The sequence below is a fragment of the Podarcis bocagei genome, assembly GCF_964188305.1.
Source record: "Podarcis bocagei genome assembly, chromosome: 4".
Lineage (NCBI taxonomy): Eukaryota > Metazoa > Chordata > Lepidosauria > Squamata > Lacertidae > Podarcis > Podarcis bocagei.
In genome coordinates, this window is record NC_138128.1 from 31,696,290 (window position 1) to 31,715,069 (window position 18,780).

Sequence of the window (18,780 nt, forward strand, 5' to 3'; positions counted from 1 at the left end):
TGCTCTGTCCCAGCTTCTGCCAACCTAACAGTTCAAAAGCATCCCAGTGCAAGTAGATAAATAAGTACCACTGCGGTGGGAAGGTAAATGGCGTTTCCGTGCACTCCGGCATTTGTCACAGTGTCCCATTGCGCCAGAAGCAGTTTAGTCATGCTGGCCACATGACCCAGAAAGCTGTCTGCGGACAAACGCCGGCTCCTTCAGCCTGAAGTAAGATGAATACCGCACCCCATAGTCACCTTTGACTGGACTTAACCATCCTGGGGTGATTTGCATTTACCTTTTACTGGCATGTGGCCCTTGGGAGGCCCTTTGGCTGTAAATGCTTCCTTGCTCCTGCTATGATATGTGCGCCACTGTATCCGTGTCTGGGTATCCTTGCAGAATAGCAGTGCCTGCAGAACAGGGGAGTTGCAGGGTTAGAGAGGAGGGGGTAAACAGTGCCTTGGTTGCTCCGCCCACCGCCGGCGTGTGGTTCTCAGGAACTTTGGCCCAAAAGGACCTGACTCAAGTTCCCCAGCCTGTGGCAAGGATTCGGCCTAGCGCCGCATGGTGCGCCACGCAGGTGTCCCACAACCCCCAGCGACCTACGTGCGGCCCTTTCCCCTCCCTGTTTAAGTAAAAGGGGATTTGGGACTGGCTGGGGGTACAGCTTCGCTCCTGAGGCAGCCGCGTCGTCCCCCCCCCCCTGCAAGCAGCTGCTAAAACCCGGCGCGGGCGCGCGCGGGGAGCGCGGCGGTCCCGCCTCCGAGTGGCGCGCGGAGAGGGCGGGCCGTGGCTTGGGCAGAGGCGAAGCCGGCGTCCCGGCTCACTTGTTGCAGGATGGGCTGCAGGCGCGCTTGGCTGAGGAGGCGCAGGAGGCTCCGGGGCGCCTTCCCGGCGCAGGCACCATGGAGCCGGGCGCTGGCTCTGTCAGGTAGGCGCGGGGCTGCCAGGGGAAGCGCTGGAGCCGCTGGCCCGAGCGTTTGTTGTTTGGTATCCAGGCTGCGGCGCGTCTCTTCGGACTCCGCCGTTGCTCCTTCCTGTATCTCGAGTCCCTTTCCTGCCTTTTCTCCAGCGAGGATGGGTAGGGGGTGCTTTTCCCAAGGAAACGGGAACGATAGGCGTCGGTTGGGGGGGGCTACTCCTTTAACCCCCCACCCCAAAGGTCACGTTGCCAACTTTGTTGCCCAGGCTTGCCAAAAACTTAAAATACAGGCTCCTCCAGCCCGGCCCTTCCTAGTCTCTCAGGGAGCTGAAGAGCGCTATGGTGGTTGTTTATCCACCGGATGGAAGTTGGGAGCAGGAGAGAAATGCAGCTTTAAATATTTTACCTTGTAAAAGTGGCATGAGTGTTTTTTAAAGTTTTTTTCAGGGTCGTTTTTCATGGAATTCATTGTTTAATTGGTCCCCACCCCTATTTTTAATTATTGTGTATTTTTTAGTCAATCGTGTTTAAATTTAGGCTGCCTTGGGTCCTGTACTGCGAAAAGGTCGGCTGGGCTAAGCGAGATATAAAATCAGTCAGTTAATCAATCCATTAATAAAATCCAACTTTTTCAGACCCAGAACCCACCTTTAACCCATTGGCAGTGCTGTTGCTGTTGTGATCCACCTTCGATCAGGCTGTGTGACCTGGCAGTGGGTCGCTTCTCACCAGCCAAAGGCAGCTGGTGTAAGTAATCTCATGGGGCTGAGAAACGCGTAGGGTGGAAGAAGCTGCCTCAAACCAAAGGTCTTATCTAGTCTGGCATCCTTTCCGCCTTCAAAGCAGCCACCTCGATGCCTTTAGGGTGCCCCGAAAACAAGAGCATGAGGTCTGTAGTCTCCTCCCTCTGCTGTTTTCCTCCAACGACTGTTATTCAGAGGCAGGCTGCCTGGGCTCTTAACATATATTATTTGGATTGTAAATGGTTTTAACTGATTCTAATGGTTACTGTTCATGTATTTATAGAAGTATTTCTGTGCTTTCATATCATAAAATAGGGTGGTGAGTACAGAACACCATTAAAAGCAATGCAAAGAATAATTGAAGTGACTGCAGATGTTTAATTAGACGAAAGCTTGTCTGCCTAGAAAGGTCTTCAAGAGACTCCTGAAACTTTGCTGGACTAACACAGCATGGGATCAACCATCAACTTCTAGTTGAGGCCAGTAAGGTGTCTTTGACACAGGGATGATACTGTATTTTTACATTGTTGTGACCCACTCAGAGACCTTATGGTGAAGAGTGGGCTAATAATAATAATAATAATAATAATAATAATAATAATAATGCTGTCACGACTAGTATCTACAGATAGCCTTATTCCCATAGCTAATGTCTGTAAGAGTCCTTTGCTGATCAAGTTTTAGCTGCAAATAACAACTTCCGCTTTTCCTTTCACCTCTTTAAAGGAGAAGCGCAGTGCAATCTTCTGTATGTTTGTTCCGTACGAGTCCAGGGAGACTTGCTTCCAGAAGAGTGTGTAGGACAGTGTTTCCCAACCTTTTTTGGGCAACGGCACACCTGTTTAATGAAAAAAATCTCGCGGCACACCACCATTACAGCCCCGTGACGTCAGCGCGCAGCGTCACGCCGGGAGGGACGCACGAAAGTGAAAGTTTTTAATTTTTTCCCCTCCCCCTTGCCGGGGAACCTCCAAGCTTTGGGGGTGGGGGGGGAGGAGGCAGCAGAGCGAGGGACTGAGGGACGGCGGCAGCTGAGGCGGCGGCGGCTGTTGTGGTGGTGGCGGCGATAGCGGGCGGAGGAGGGGGCGGCAGCGGGAGTTGCTGCTGCTGTTGTTGCTGCTGCTGCCCGGACATGCCGGCCTCCTCCTCCTCCGCTGTCTCGCGCTCCTCCCTTTTGCACGCGCTGCCCCGCCGCTCGGTACCACCACCGCGGAGCCGCCCCCGGCTCGACGTGGATCCTCGCCGCCGCCGCCTCTCACCGCCCGACTCGCCCGCCTCCCTCCCACGGCACACCAGCTGATGTCTCACGGCACACTAGTGTGCCGCGGAACACCGGTTGGGAAACACTGGTGTAGGACTGTAGCATTAGGCTTACTTTGGAATAGGAGCCTCTGAGTAAGTTCCATTGGGTTAGTTCATTGGGGCTAGTTTAAATAAACGTGTAGGATTGTGTTGTTAAGCTTGCAACACAATGCACCAGGCATTATTGGTACTGTCCCCAAAAAGGTTTTTCAAACGACTGCTAGATAAACAGTTTATTCTCTCTTCCCATCACACACATACATACACCAAAAGCCTGTTTGTCTTCCACTTATAGTATGTACACATCCTTCACTCTCCCAAAATCTGGATGTGTACTTATTACAAAGAAACCACTAGTCCAGGGTAGGCAGCTTAAGGCCCGGGAATCAGCATGTTTTTACATGAGTAGAATGTGTCCTTTTATTTAAAATGCATCTCTGGGTTATTTGTGGGGCATAGGAATTCGTTCATATTCCCCCCCAAAAAATATAGTCCTGCCCACCACATGGTCTGAGGGATGGTGGACTAGCTCACGACTGAAAAAGGTTGCTGATCCCTGCACTAGTCCTTCACTGCTTACGCTTACTGTTTGGTGCAAAGTGGGTTTGCCATGCTGTTCTGTTGTTGAATGAGGAGCAGATAAAGGGCCATATGATGAAACTTTGCAGTATCAGTTTTTATACACACATACATTTGTATTCGGCTAAATCTGTTGTGTGTTTTTTAAACAGAATCTTCACAAAATGATGTACATAAAAGCAAAAGTAAAAATGTAAGAACGAAAGCCCATTTTGCAAAGAAGTAATATATCAAGAGGTTACCAGGGTAGCTTGGCCTTATTCATCCTCTTGGCTAGGTTATTTGAGAAATGTGACCTTTTGACTTGTGCTTAACTTTGGTCTCTGGCTTCCCTGCCTGCAGCTCCCTAAGAACTGCTATGGGAACAGTTCTGCAGCCTCCAAGAAAATGAGGTGATGAAGGGCAAGGAGGATGGAAAGAGAAGGGAGATTATATGGCTATTAATCAGTTGTTTTGGCATTGTGATGGTAAAAAGTGACCTATCTGTGGGAACAAATAAAATCATTATTAACATAGCACAACCTGGGTGTGTGGCACTTTAAAAAGCAACATAAGCAAAATATAAGTACCTCCTGCCAAGCCTCTTATAATCTCTTAATTTAGATCAAGAAGTTGGAAAGAGGCAAGAAAATTTTGTTACTCATGTAAAACAGAATCTTATACACACTTAACCTTGAAGTGATTATTAATGGCACTTCTGAGTAGAGGTGTTTAGGATTGCTCCATTAGTCTTCATACCCAACTGGGGGGGGGGGGGAGAGACTAATGGTACAATCCCTTATCCCATTTACTTGGGAGTAAGCCCCAGTGAATTCCATTAAATGGACTTCTGAGTAGACATGGGTAGGGTTGCACAGTAAGGGGTTAAACGAGCAGCCTCAAAGAAGTGCGTTTTGAGTTGGGATCTGGAGGATGAGAGTAAGGTAGCAACATTGCTGTGATCTTTAGAAGCTGAGTCACAAATCAGAAGTCCTCAGTTTTCTGTGCAAACTATCATCAACATTGAATTTACTTCTCTTTTAAAGCAAAGGCAAATCTGCCTTTAAAGCTTCTTATTTTGGATATTTGAACGGTTGAGATGTAACTGATCTAACTAAATTGGAGTATCTACTCTTGCTTAAAAACATAACTACCATGCTAGCTTGTACCATGTTTAACAAAGACCATCATTCTTTACAAGAACCCCACAGGCATTTGGTGTTTGCTGTGGACTGCCATCTCCCTTGTGTCCATCCCTGATACAAAGAACCAGCCTCTGCTCAGGAATATGAAAAGTGTGAACCCCTCTACCATAACAGCACAAAACTGGGGTACTACCCAAAGCTCTCACAGCTTTGTGTTCTTGTTTTTTGGTTGTTGTTCACAGAGATTTTGAAGCATAGAATTTTGGCAGGTGGCAAGAGTCAGGGAAGACAGTAATCCTTATGAGATAACTACTGACTCTCTTGCACGTTTTTCTGTGTGCAAGAAAGTACCGGTATGTTAAGAGGGTACAGGCCAGGGGGCTTGCATGGATGGGGCAGGCTACACAGTGACAGTAGGCTCTTGGCATATTGGCTTTGTCTGTTTGGCGGTGGATAAAGTTTTAAGTGTTAGAATCACAGAATTTTTGGAAGGGACTTTGAAAGTTGAAGTAAATTAATCTGTTTTAGTGTGTTAACTTTTGTATGTTTCAAAGTACTTTGCAATTTTTTCTTGATTTCGCTGTTTCATCTTTTGGTAAACTGGGGTTTTTGTTGTTGTTTTACACAATCAAGTGGTGTATAAATTTTACAAAATAAGTAATTTAGTCATTGATACAGATCAATACGCATAGTAGTCCTGGGCTGAGCTTCACCTAAAGCAGTTTCCCAAACTTGGGTCTCCAGCTGTTTTTGGACTACAACTCCCATCATCCCTAGCTAGCAGGACCAGTGGTAAGGGATGATAGGAATTGTAGTCCACAAACAGCTGTTTGGGAAACTCTGATCTAGAGTAGCTCAAGGCACCTCCAACAGCTGGGCTAACTCTTCCCTTCCCAGCAGCACTCCGCAGGAAGATTTCCCCACCTCCCTGGGAACAGTGACTGAACTATGCTCCCCGCCCAGCCTAACTGTAATGTGTACCTGGCCCATATGACTTGCTTAAAGCAGTCCTAGCATCAGTTGGCAATCTCACCATAAAGGAACAGTGCCATTTGAAAGCACCCATGTTAAGTAAAATCAATATGGCTGGACTAGATTATCCAATGTACCCCATATGTACCAATGTACCAATAACTTCTCTTTTTTCAGGTTCCAATGCAGTGGATTGACAGCATTTGCCACAAGTAAGTAATCCTTCCCTTGCAGTATATATGCTTTGATTAAGGAAGGGATGCTAGAGATTAGATGCCCAAGTCCTGAAAACTAGCCCAGAAACTTTAGTTGGTTGGGTTCTTTCCATTCTCCTTGCAGTCTGCAAAGTATAAAAGCCTTATATTGGTCCAAATGTAATTCTAGCAGCTGTCTGAATACTGATAAGGTTTTCTGCTTTATGGGATCTGGTACCACACATCATCCCCGAGTGCAATTCTTATTGAAAATGCTAAGAACTCCAAATGACTCAGACTGGTATGAATTAGCATTGCTTCCTTCTCGATGGACATATATTAGTACATACGCATCAGCAAGTCAACCTGGTGCCAAGAGGAGAGATGCCCCCACTCATTCCAAGCTCCCCACAACCCAATGTAAGGCAGTTTGGAGTGCTCTGCCCATTTCAAATATACTTTATATTATATCCATACAATAGGAATATATTTTTCTATTGACCTTAGGGAGACACCCCAGGAATTCCAAATGGCCTTGGTTTGAGATAGCATTGGGCTTGGAATTGTCCACATAGGCAGGCGCAGTCAAGCTTCATACTTTGAGAAGTTTCATCCTTTGGGAAAGCTACTCCAAGCTATTGTGTTTACCATCCCAGTGAAATTTACTTGGTTCTCTCTCTTTCATTCTGATTTTCTTTCTTTTTTGCCAGGGTTAGAATTTGAAAAGGGACCAGCTTTTTGAGGCTCCATGAACAGCTCAAACAGCCGCCGAGAGAGGCGGAAGGAACAATGTCATGCCAGCTGCAGTATAAATTACCAATTAGAAAAGCTGTCATGGGTGTGTTTCATGTGAGGACAAAGCATGAGCTGTTTACGACCAGAAGGCCAGAGGGATGTGCGTATGCATGCCTGCTGCTCCCATAAAGATAGCCTTTATCTTTCTACTCTAAAGTGGAGAAAGCCACAAACTTTTATTAAGAGTTTAAACTTTTTATTTTCGAATAGAAAGGATGAAACTATTAACACAAGCCAAATAGTGTTAGCTCAAAGGGGCTTTGTAAAAATTAAATTGCACCTCCTAAAAAGTATTGCATTACCTGTTTGGTGTGCTCAATATTGTAATCCATCTTAATTGTACAAGGGAGCGATCCTGGCTCCCGTCCAGGAGAGGTGACACCACAGCTGCATTCAAAGCCCTGCTGTGAAAGCCAGTCAGGCTGCAAGGTAGGGGTGGGTGGTTTCTTCCCCATTTTGCAGAAAGAGCCAGTTCAAGCCCATCACTGGTAGATGAACTTGCTGAACTTGGGTCACAGTGGGTCTTCAGTCAGCTCGGCTCCGTCCCTCCCTGCCACAGAAATATCCCTATTCTGTTGCCAGTGGGGATCTCATTGATGGCAGTTTCCATCCACCTTCAATTATGGTAGGTGTAGTTAGAATACATATTGGTGGATCCCAGAAAATGGACACAATTGCTGCTTCCTAACCCGTTCCAAGGTGGTGGATTGAGCTTTAGGATTGCTCTGTGAGGCTGCAGTCATGTGCATACTCATCTGGGAGTAAGCCCTGTTGAATATGGTAGGAATTACATCTGAGTAAATGTGCATAGCGTCACGTTGTAAAGCAAGCGGGGATGAATGGATCAGTTTATTTCTGGTGCATATCAATTTTGTGTACTTATTCATAAGTCAATTCTGTCCCATTTTTGCATTCTGCGGCTTTTTGCCATCTGCAAATTTCATATTTAAATATGTGTTTTATATTGGTTATCCTAAAGTGTTTATTTGTCCAAGTGTTTATATACGGCTCTCTTGCAGAACATCAGGGCAGCATATAGCAATACAAAGACCTTTAAAAGCAACACAGAACAATCATTAAAATTTGCTTAGGTCGCTAGTAATTTTAAACCACTGCCTAGGACTATTAGCAACCCCCTGCCTCCTCCCCTGCACAGAGAACATTGGACTGTATGGAACTTAATTATTCTTATGGTAGACCTATTGAGATTAATAGACCCAAGTTAGTCATGTCAATTATTTTGAATGGGTGTCCTCTGAGTAGGACTAACATTAGATGAAATGACATTTGAAGAAATACGAAATCTAAATGAAAACTTCATTCCAATCACACAGTATTCTGGAAGGTGAGGATCAGGTATGTTCACATTCCTTAAAGCAAGTAACTGGGAGATTAGATGAGCGAAGCAAACGTAGTGATACGGAATTGGTGAAAGTTATAATAGGTACTGTTTCTTCTCTCCAGCTCCTCTCCTGTCAATGGAAGTAGTCAGTGACTACGTTGATTGGGATATTGATCATGCGGGCTTTGTCCAGAAAAATTACTTTGGACTCGCAGATACTTTAAGCTTAAAGAGCAATATGGTAATTTTTTAAAAAATACATCAAGATAGAGAATAGTGAGCTATGTTGTGACTCAAGCTCATTAGCCTTACATTTCTTATCCTGACAGGCACAGGTACTTCCCAGTCCCAATGCTGCCATGTTTTTAACAAGAGATGCCTGGAATTGAATCTCTTGTGTGCAAAACCATGTGATTTAAACCTTGGGCTATGGCCCTTCTTACCTCAAAAACAGCTTTTAAAATATGCACTCCCCCTTTTCCCCCAGCTCAGTGTGGGTGTCACAAAATCTTCACACAAAGAAGAAAGCAAAACAAAAAAAAGGAGGGCAAGGGGGTTGGGGTGGAGAGAGAAGAATACAGCTGCGTACGCCAAAGGGTGGGGTATTGTTGGCGAAACCCATCTGAGTAATAGCTAGGGAAACAGGGCAAGTTGCTTTGCTGCATTCACATTTAGGAAAATTAGGGTTTTCAGTAAGATAGAATATTAGCATATTCCCCCACAGGAAGGTTGTACAGGAAAACAGGAAGCAGGTGGTAATTACTGATAATGGGATAATTGTTGTATTGTGTGATCTCTACCCCTCTCCTGCCATTTTGCTTTAGGAGCTCCCCAGAAAGATAGTTTTAAGCATGTTGTATCTAAGCAACACTGCAAGCGGGGCCATCTTTTGTTTGCCTTTTGCAATGACTTGGGAATGGGATTTGCTAGCATTTCACGTTTGCTTTAAGTGCATCTAGGACATCCCCAGACTGGGAAACAATGATTCTATCACTTTTATTCTTGCCTTCTTTAAACAAAACGTAGTTTGCAATATAGCTGTTCTAGTTTGCACGTGACACTTCTAATTTGCATGACACTACTGTACCTATTTTACAGATGGGGACCAGAATCATTTCAGAAAGCAGCCACAGATTTCCAACCTGGGGAAATCACATGAATCTTTCCCCTGGGATTGGAGCTCCCCAGGGCTGCTCATTCTGTAGTTAGACGTCACTTAACTGGCCCTGACCATCCCACTGAATCATTTAAATGTTAACATAGCTACATGGAAATCTACTCCTTCATGGCTAGGGCTGTAGCTGGCAGAAATCACGGCTTAAGACTGAGGAGAGCCTGGTTCAAATCTCCGCTCAGCTATGAAGCTTGCTGGGTGACCTTGAGCCAGTTACATTCCTTCTCTCCCTACCTCACAGGGTAGTTGTGAAAATAATGTGTGTGTGTAAGAAGTCCTTGGAGAAGAGGTGGAGAATGCTTTAAATCAGCCACGTCCAACCTGATGCCTTCAATATATTTTGGACTACAACTCCTACCCAGCTGAGGCTGATGGGAGTTGTAGTCTAAAACTGTTGGAAGGCACCAGGTTGGGGGGGAGGCTGCTCTAAAGGATTGAAGCAAAGGTGTTTTACACTTTCAGGATTGATCTCAAATCCATGACATTGGTAGGCAACAAACAAACAGCTTACATTTCTAGGAAACTCCCTCTGACACACGCATATACACTCACACTTTGCTTTGAGATTGCTGTGAGGAAATGAGGCCTCTGGAATAATTGGTGCAGAGCCAGATGGCAGCATGTGCAATAGCCATGCATAAAGGCAGCATTTAGAAACCGTTTCCCTGAAGTCTTGTCTCTCTTGAAATTGCTTCTTGGGAGATAGACATCTGTTATCTGCAGCATCCACATTGGATTCTCTTCAGTTGTCCTATGTCTTTTTTGCCGTTTTTTTTTTTTTTTTAAGGTTTATCAGCACAGGACAGACAGAAGGGTGTTGTCTCAGGAAGAGTGCTAGCTTTGTATAAAAAAAACCACACACAGCATAGAGATTTGAAGAAGAAAACAGCACTGAGCCTTTGAAAACATTAGCATCACCTTGCATTTGCACAGAGATGGTGGCTTACACGGGTTGTGTAATATCTTGCCATGACAGAAAATCTGGTCTGGATTTGCAAACATGAGATAGTCATCCTAAGTACAGAGCTCTGGCTTGGGAGCTAGGAGATGCGCAATTTCCCCCACCCTTGTCTTATCATCACATTTCTAACATCCAATGTGCAGGTAATAAAAAGAAGATTAATCTATTGTGTTAGTGCCATTCTGAAGTTTGCAGAGCATATAGAGGAGATTAAGTGGGAATTGGTTGGGAAGTGCAGAGTTTAATTGTTGTTCTTTTGTGTTTGCTGCTGTGTGTGGTATCCCTTAATCTGTAGGCACTGAGACAGCGCTTGTGTTATTCCTTGTATTTTCAAGGTCACTATACAATGGATGGAAGGACAGACTCATTGGTGATGACTGTGCACTTGCTTGCCAAATGTGGACACGCGTTGCCCTTGCAGCAAGCCCTCAATCAGCTTCAAGAATGGATCTGCCTGGACGTGCGTCTCTTCCTTGTGTCAGAACGCACTTCTCCCATTAAGTATTATGAGACGTACCGCCAGAGGAGCTCCAGGTTCCCTGGGACATCTGTCCTGCTTTTCCTGCATGAGGACTTGGGGGAAGAGCGGATTTTCCAAGTCCACGACTTTTTCCAGCGGCCGCCGTGGCAGAGAGTCCACCTGGAGATTGCCAGCAGGAAGCTGTCCTCCCACGCCCTTGACGACCAGGACTTCTACGGGCTGGACGAGCACATGCCCGTGTGGGGACTGAGGCAGGTTCATTACGGCACGGAAATCCTGCGTGTCACGCTCTACTGTAGCTTTGATAACTACGTCGATGCAGTGAGGCTCTACGAGACGATCCTGCAGAAGGAAGCGACCGTGCAGAAAAGCAGCTTCTGTGCCTTTGTACTGTATGTGACGGAGAGCATTGCGGTCCAGCTCTGCTTGAAGCAGCTGCCTCTGGGAATATGCGTTGACTCGAAGGAGTCTTCGGTGTTGCAGTTCAAGGTGCATGAAATCGGACAGCTGGTGCCGCTTCTGCCTAATCCCTGCATTCCTATTAGCAGCACTAGGTGGCAAACCGAAGACTACGAAGGGAACAAGATCCTGTTTCAGGTATTGCTTGGTTTATAAATGGTGGGCACAATCTGCAAGGGGGAATGGCCGTAGCTCAGTGGGCAGAGCATTCGCTTTGCATGCAGAAGGTCCCCGGTTCAATTCCCAGCATCTCCATGTAGGGCTGGAAAATAATTCTGTCTGAAACCCTAGAGACCCACTGCCAGTTGATATAGACCATACTGAGCTAAATGGACCAAAGGTCTTGACTCAGAATAAGGCAGATCCCTATGTACCGCCAATGAACCTCTCTTTACTCCATTGGATATTGCATTAACACAGCAGCAGACACTGTTAGACTGCTTGTTGAGGGTTTCTTGAATTATGATCGTAATGCTGTCTGAATTTATTCATAACCCTTTTCCCCTTTTTGCGTTTATTTCTTTTAAAAACGGGGATGCCCATGTTCCTGTACCCCAGTTAAAGCTGAATATTTATGTTGGGATTTCTCTCCTGCCTTCATCCTGAGTCACAACGTTAAAACGACGGTTTTTACTCCAACGAAACTGGGAAGCGTATCGCGGAAGTCCAATAGGAATTAAAATTCCTCATACTTGCTTTGCCCTTAGCCATTAAAAGAGAAATAACATGGTAAAATTCTTCTGAGGAGTGTCTGGACTTCAGCATGCTTGTCGGCAAGTCAGTTACTATTTTGAAAAAATAAGTCTCCCAGGGAGGGGGTGTACAGTGGTACCTTGGGTTAAGTACTTAATTTGTTCCGGAGGTCCGTTATAATAATAATAATAATAATAATTTATTATTTATACCCCGCCCATCTGGCTGGGCCTCCCCAGCCACTCTGGGCGGCTTCCATAAAAACCAAAAATACAGTAAAATGTCACACGTTAAAAACTTCCCTGAACAGGGCTGCCTTGAGATGTCTCCTGAATGTCAGATAGTTGTTTATCGCTTTGACATCTGCTGGAAGGGTGTTCCACAGGGCGGGCGCCACTACCGAGAAGGCCCTCTGCCTGGTTCCCTGTAGCTTTGCTTCTCGCAGTGAGGGAACCGCCAGAAGGCCCTCGGCGCTGGACCTCAGCGTCCGGGCAGACTGATGGGGGTGGAGACGCTCCTTCAGGTATACTGGACCGAGGCCGTTTAGGGCTTTAAAGGTCAGCACCAACACTTTGAATTGTGCTCGGAAACGTACTGGGAGCCAATGCAGGTCTTTCAAGACCGGTGTTATATGGTCTCGGCGGCCGCTCCCAGTCACCAGTCTAGCTGCCGCATTCTGGATTAGTTGTAGTTTCCGCGTCACCTTCAAAGGTAGCCCCACGTAGAGCGCATTGCAGTAGTCCAAGCGGGAGATAACCAGAGCATGCACCACTCTGGCGAGACAGTCCGCAGGCAGATAGGGTCTCAGCCTACGTACCAGATGGAGCTGGTAAACAGCTGCCCTGGACACAGATTTGACCTGTGCCTCCATGGACAGCCGTGAGTCCAAAAAGACTCCCAGGCTGCGCACCTGGTCCTTCAGGGGCACAGTTACCCCATTCAGGACCAGGGAATCCTCCACACCTGCCCGCCTCCTGTCCCCCAAAAACAGTACTTCTGTCTTGTCAGGATTCAACCTCAATCTGTTAGCCGCCATCCATCCTCCAACCGCCTCCAGACACTCACACAGGACCTTCACCGCCTTCACTGGTTCTGATTTAAAAGAGAGGTAGAGCTGTTCTTAACCTGAAACTGTTCTTAACCTGAAGCACCACTTTTGCTGCCGCCGCACCACCAGAGCATGATTTCTGTTCTCATCCTGAAGCAATGTTCTTAACCTGAAGCACTATTTCTGGGTTAGCAGAGTCTGCAACCTGAAGCTTATGTAACCTGAGGTACCACTGCATTACAAAACACACTTTAAGAAAATGCCACAAATCACTGTTATAGCTATATGTGAAAAATGTTTGTGAACTTAACTGCATGGACCAACTCCAATGCATTAGGGAGTTTTGTAGTTTGGGTGCAGTAACAGGAACACACACACACTCTCTTTTTTCTTGTTTTTCTTGGTCTTTGTACATGGTTGGTATATCTTACTGGTGTCGTGTGTTTCATCTCATACCAATATATATTCATAAAAAGACTTTTAAAGTCAGGTGCTGGGAGTTTGTGGCCGTCTGTATGTTGGACTACAACTCCCATAATCCCTGACTATTGGCCATGCTTGATTGGGGGAGACTGATGGCATTTGGGAGTCCAGCATCATCTGGAGGACCACCCTGTTCCAACTGCTTTCATAACACAAAACGCTTTGGTTTACATTTACATCCAGTGTTAAAGTAATGCATCAGAGCCATAAGTATCACTCATGGGCTGCCACCTCGTGGCTATGGTTTGTTGTGTCCTGCAGCTCAACAAAAGCATCTCACTGTGAGCAGGGCATATCTGGCAAATGCTGCTTCCATGAAATGCCTCAACCAGTCTAGTATGACAAGGAGACATCTCAACTGGAAGTGCAGGTGCATGAGGGCAGCACTCTTAGGACGCCACGACCTCTGGACAACTGCTGGGTACAATGCTGTATCTGGAGACTTTAGAGGCAGGTCTCAATGGGGAGGATACTCAGGAGTGGGAAAGCAGACACCAGTTCAAAGGAAAGACTTTACGAAGGAGGAGGAAAGAGTTATAGACTGCAGAAGAAGGAAATAAAGGAAAGAGATTGTCTTCAACCCCAACAAGGGCTGAGGAACCAGAGGAAGGAAGAGGGAAGAGTCTGGGGCTGTTCATTCTATTGGTGAGCCAAGAGAAGACAAAGGAAGGAAGAGAGAACATAGAGAAATTGTATATTCACATAGAAAGCAATCTGATGATGAAATGGGGGTAAGCATATTCTGAGCAAGGGCCTCAGCACAAAGTCTAAGGATCTTTGGGACCCGTTAGGCAGGTCAACCTTGAGAATCAGATTCTGAAGTATGAAATACTTCAGCTTTACAAAAATAGCTGCCATTTGAAATCCAGAGATGACCAAGTTGGTGAATCAACTAGGTGAGAGGCTCAAGAGAATTTTTTGTGATTCTAGTTAAGGTGCTAAGTTTATCGAGCATGAATCTGCCATGTAGGTATGCCAATAATAACACTGAATATGAACCTGGGTCCATCACTCAGCTGTGGCGTGGAATTGTTCAAATCTGTGTGTTGCCTTCCATTTTTTCCTCTGTCCATTCAGAGAATAATATTGTTTTTTTTTTGGGGGGGGGGAGTTAAGTCAAAATATATTCCTGATGGATTAATAAAGATTGCAATAAGGGCAAGAAATGCTTTCACCAAAAGGATTTAAAGCATTGGAAAGCATGGCCCTCACTGAATACTGTTTTCAAGTGGTGTCCTAATGATAGTTTGTGTTTGTATGCTCTCGCATGTATATGTTTGGATTAATAGACCTTAAAGTTCATTGAAAAACCAAATATAATGCTGTTTCATAACATCACATTTTGTAACAGCAGCATTGTATTGAATCTAAAAACTAACTATGCCAGTTTCATAAGAAAAATACAAACATACATAATACGTCACTTTACGCCACCTTCTTCCATGAGTTTTTGTCCTTCATGAAAGGGATATGATTTTAAAGTTCTTGGTAGAAGCCTCTTTAACTATTGATTTGTGCATGATGGTTCCACAGGGGCAGGTGGAGACTTGATCACCTGACGGATGATGCTTAACCTCATTTTTTTGTTTTATAGGTTCAAGGCAACTCAAAGCACACTGGGAATCAAGACTCCTCTTCCAGCTGGCACAGCCATGAACACGAGGAAGGGCCCCTTCACTACCCCTCCAGTCCATCTCCACTGGCCATAAGAAAAATTGCAGTACAGCCCAAAAACCGGACAGTTCGAGCTATGAAGAATAAAAGCAAATCCTCACGAGAAGTTGCATATGCTCCGGGAAGTGTTTGCAGTCACTCGCCAAGCAACTTTTGCTCTTCATCCCAGTCATATAGACCAGCAGGTTCTTCTCTGCAGGGCTTAGGCCCTTCTCAAACGAACTTGGCCACTAAATTGAGACATTCCAGTCATGAACTCTGGCCTCCTCAAAGGGAGGAGGAGACTAATGTTGACACAGGCAACAAAGTGATCCTTTCCGAATGCAGTGATTCGCCACTAAATAGATTTTCACAAGACATACACAAAGCGCTTCTTCAGTCTCAGGCATCCTGCTGTTTGTTAACAGGATCACGCTCCACGGTCAGCTTGCACTCTGAGGGCAGAAACAATCTGTTGTCCTCACATATTGCCAAGAGGAATAAAGGATCAGGACAGGTATCATCAGGTTTTCCCTTGGGAGCATCCAAAACAAGCCGTGGAAATGGAAAGGATGAGGAAGAAGAATTCTTTATATGACTTTTTAAGTATAAATCTTGTTCTAGATTTTATTTTAAGTGCCTTATTTCTGAAATAACACTAAAGAACTATCTGTATGCTGCACAACGACTCTGTCCTTGTGTAGATACCCCAGCTGCCTATACTACCTTTTATGTTAGTGTTAAAAAAGAAAGGCTAAACGTAGTTTGCAAGAGAGCAAATAAGGCTATGGACTAGTGACTAATGCTAGGAGTTTAAAAAGAAGAAGAGGACTTTGAGAGATATTTCACACACTGGAGGAATACTGTGCAATAGATTGAAACAAGCCATTCATTTCAGTCCTCCACAAGCTCACTAGAATTCATTAGCAACCTGGGAGAGATGAACCTGTTCTGCTTCTATGAGCTTTCAGCATCCCTGTGCTGCCACCAGTTGGTGGCACAATATTTCCACATTCTAGAGAGATGCGCTTAGCTATGCAGAAGAACTTCGCACTCATGTGACCAGAGATCTGAATTCATACAACAGCATCTCATTTAAGAGTCTCTGGGGAGCTGAACGGCTCTATTCCCATAGTTTGCATTTGGCTCCTCTCTGTGAGGGACCAGCACACTTTGTGATTATGACTTTGCGCTAGGAGCCTTCCAATCATCATGACGCTGCAGTTTGCTAACGTATGAATTTTACGTGTTTGGTAGGTTGCGAAGTATATAAATTTCATGTCACACAATGTGAACTGAACGCTTTGGCTTTAGAGCTAGGATTGCTGGGTAACAGATTTAAGTGGCCTAGCTTGTGAAATCCCTTTTCCCTTGTGTGTGCTTAGTCCCTGTTAAAATCTGATTGTATGGGGCTTCTTTCTAGGAGATCTCTTTGTTTTTATTATACTTGGCAGTGTCCTATAGCTGATTCTGGCATTGCATGGTGACTAGAGATAGAATAACTCACTGGTCTGAGTTTGGGCTGTTCCTCTTGATGGGGCTGCCCCTGTTTCCTCTCTCCCCTCCCCATTGCCCCTTACTTACACAAGCTGTTCAAAACTGCTCTGCTGCTTATCTCTTGGAGTATATATCCCGTGTCATCTTTTTGGTTCCCCCGTGAACGCTAGGAAACACAATGTCACTCTATGATATTACTCCAGCTACTGAATGAATCCTGGCTGAGCCAAAGGTTTGCTTCTACTTTTTCTGGCTTCACTAATTATACTTTATAGCCAGATCTAGAGCACAGGGAAACGGATACCAGTCTCCTTGAATGTGCTTTGACCCTATCACATTTCCAGCATGTGTGTCAGAGGAGGAGTTGAATGAGATATGCTCTGTGGAAGTTAAGCCTTGCCTCAGGAACATTAAGATATGCCAGTATATGAGTGTGTAGAAAATCATGACATGTATGGGTAGGTTATGTTGGATCTGCCTGGCTGGGGTAGGGATTTGCACACCCAACCCTTTGGGTAGGTACCAGCGTTGGCTGTTTATAAACAGCTGGTGGCTTTGGAGACCTCGACAGCGTGACTGAGGAAGGAGGTCTGTCCGAAATGTTAACAAGCTGCTGCCAGCTGGGTAGGTGATACTGAGCCTGGACTGAGCCACGATTCGGCCTTAGTGCCAGGCAGCTTGCTTACAGCAGCGACCTGAGCAAATGTGTTTTTCTCTGTCTAATTATGCAATAATTCTTGGCATTGTTTTCATAGCGTTCCCCAGCTGTGCCACATTAAAAAATAATAATGCATTGTTGTCATGTACTGCTGTCTCCTCCTATGAAATGTACGGTTCAGCCTGCAGCATTCTTATGGGTGAGGAAAGGGCCTATTCCAGAAATAAAAGCATCATTTATACTTACAAAATAGGACCTATATTTTCAAACATGTCATCTTCTGCTCTTTTCACTTCTATACTCTTCCCCACAACCTCCAATTAGAACATTGTTGAAACCAGAGTCTCTTAACAAGACGTAAGTTAAACCAACGAGTGCCCCCACTTGGAAATCTTCAATGCCTTACTCTGTATGCCTGAGGGAAACTGCAGAGTTCTGAGGTGAAAGTTACCTTAGGAAGGGGGAGAGCTGAAGAGATTATGAAGGCAGTGACGAGAGTTTTAAATGTGAGAAGGGCCGTTTGTTTTACTTATGAAGGTGCCCATGGAATCTGTCAACCCAAGGGTTGCAAGTTTCAAGGAAGCTTGCAGACAGTCAAATACGTTTATGAAGTGGCCCTGAAGGCCACACTCCTTCCCAGCTATTCCTGAGTTTGTCCACACTTCAGCAAAGGGGAAATCTGCAAAGTAGCTTCAGGTGCAGTACTAGAGGAGAAACAGAGAGAATGATCCATGCATGCAGGCTCATCCCTGGATAGTGGCAATGTAATGGTAACACCAAGTAATGCCCTGGATATATGAAAGATGCAATATAGATCATGCACCATCAACACAGATTTCATATCACCTCTCATGAGTTGAGCCCATAATTTTTTTTAATTGAGGCCATTCCGCTCAATTCAGCTCAGAGTCACCAGGTGATGGGATATCAGATGTGCTCAGTTCAATTCTCTCTTCCTTTATAAGGTTGTGTAGGCATTAAGCAATAATGCACTCCCATTTCTCAGTGTGTGCTCTGTGAACAGTGCACTTGTGATTTCCTGCTTCAATTCACATTTGGTCATAAGGTCCCCATTTGGACATAAGGTCCCCAAATAGCAGGCAATATTGTGCTAATATTGTCATAAGGAACACCTGTTGCATTCCAAGTCAGGCCACTGGTCCATATAGCTCAGTGTTAGTCACACTATGGGCAAATAACCCATGGACCTCCATGTGTTGCCAGATTACCACTCCCATCACCTCTGGCCAGTGGCTCTGCTGCCTGAGGTTGGTATCCAACAACATCTGGAAAACCACAGATTTCCTATCCTTTGGACCAGCAGTAGTTCCCCAGGGTTTGAGACAGGATTCTTTACTAGCCCTACCTGGAGAGGTCGGGTTGAACTAAGGACCTTTTGCAGAACTGAGCAATGCCCCTTCCGTGGGAGAAGGGTAGTTGATAGGCATGGGATTTTTTAAAACCTTGAACTAAGAAGATGTCTGCTGGATCAGCCAGAGGTCCATCTAGTCCAGTATCTGGTTCACACAAGGGCTGATGAGAAGCCTGCACATTGACCAGCAGTCTTCCTACTTGTGCTCCCAGCAAGACTCTCTGCAAATTGGCATTAAATGTTGTTCGCAGAATTCTGACATCCAGCTAAATAGTTATGTTAGTAATTAAAGTGTATGTTGCAAAGACCTCTTTGAGTACTCCATTAATACATGTACTTTTCC

The 18,780-nt window shown here is 45.3% G+C and overlaps 1 protein-coding gene across 3 annotated transcripts; it reads left to right on the plus strand.

Annotated features, from left to right (window-relative positions):
* Positions 1-784: 784 nt before the first annotated feature.
* FAM124B (family with sequence similarity 124 member B) lies at positions 785-17,315 on the plus strand. 3 transcript variants are annotated; one of them, XM_081192663.1, is made up of 5 exons: positions 845-916; positions 5,805-5,839; positions 9,057-9,374; positions 10,429-11,171; positions 14,852-17,315. In XM_081192663.1, the coding sequence occupies exons 4-5, from the start codon at positions 10,440-10,442 to the stop codon at positions 15,506-15,508; spliced, it is 1,389 nt and encodes a 462-aa protein (XP_081048789.1). In that variant the 5' UTR covers positions 845-916; positions 5,805-5,839; positions 9,057-9,374; positions 10,429-10,439; the 3' UTR covers positions 15,509-17,315. The 3 variants fall into 3 exon arrangements, with proteins under 3 accessions (XP_081048788.1, XP_081048789.1, XP_081048787.1); XM_081192662.1 differs by lacking the exon at positions 9,057-9,374 and having other exon boundaries at positions 785-916; XM_081192661.1 differs by lacking the exons at positions 845-916; positions 5,805-5,839; positions 9,057-9,374 and adding an exon at positions 5,863-6,241.
* The last annotated feature ends 1,465 nt before the right edge of the window (positions 17,316-18,780 follow it).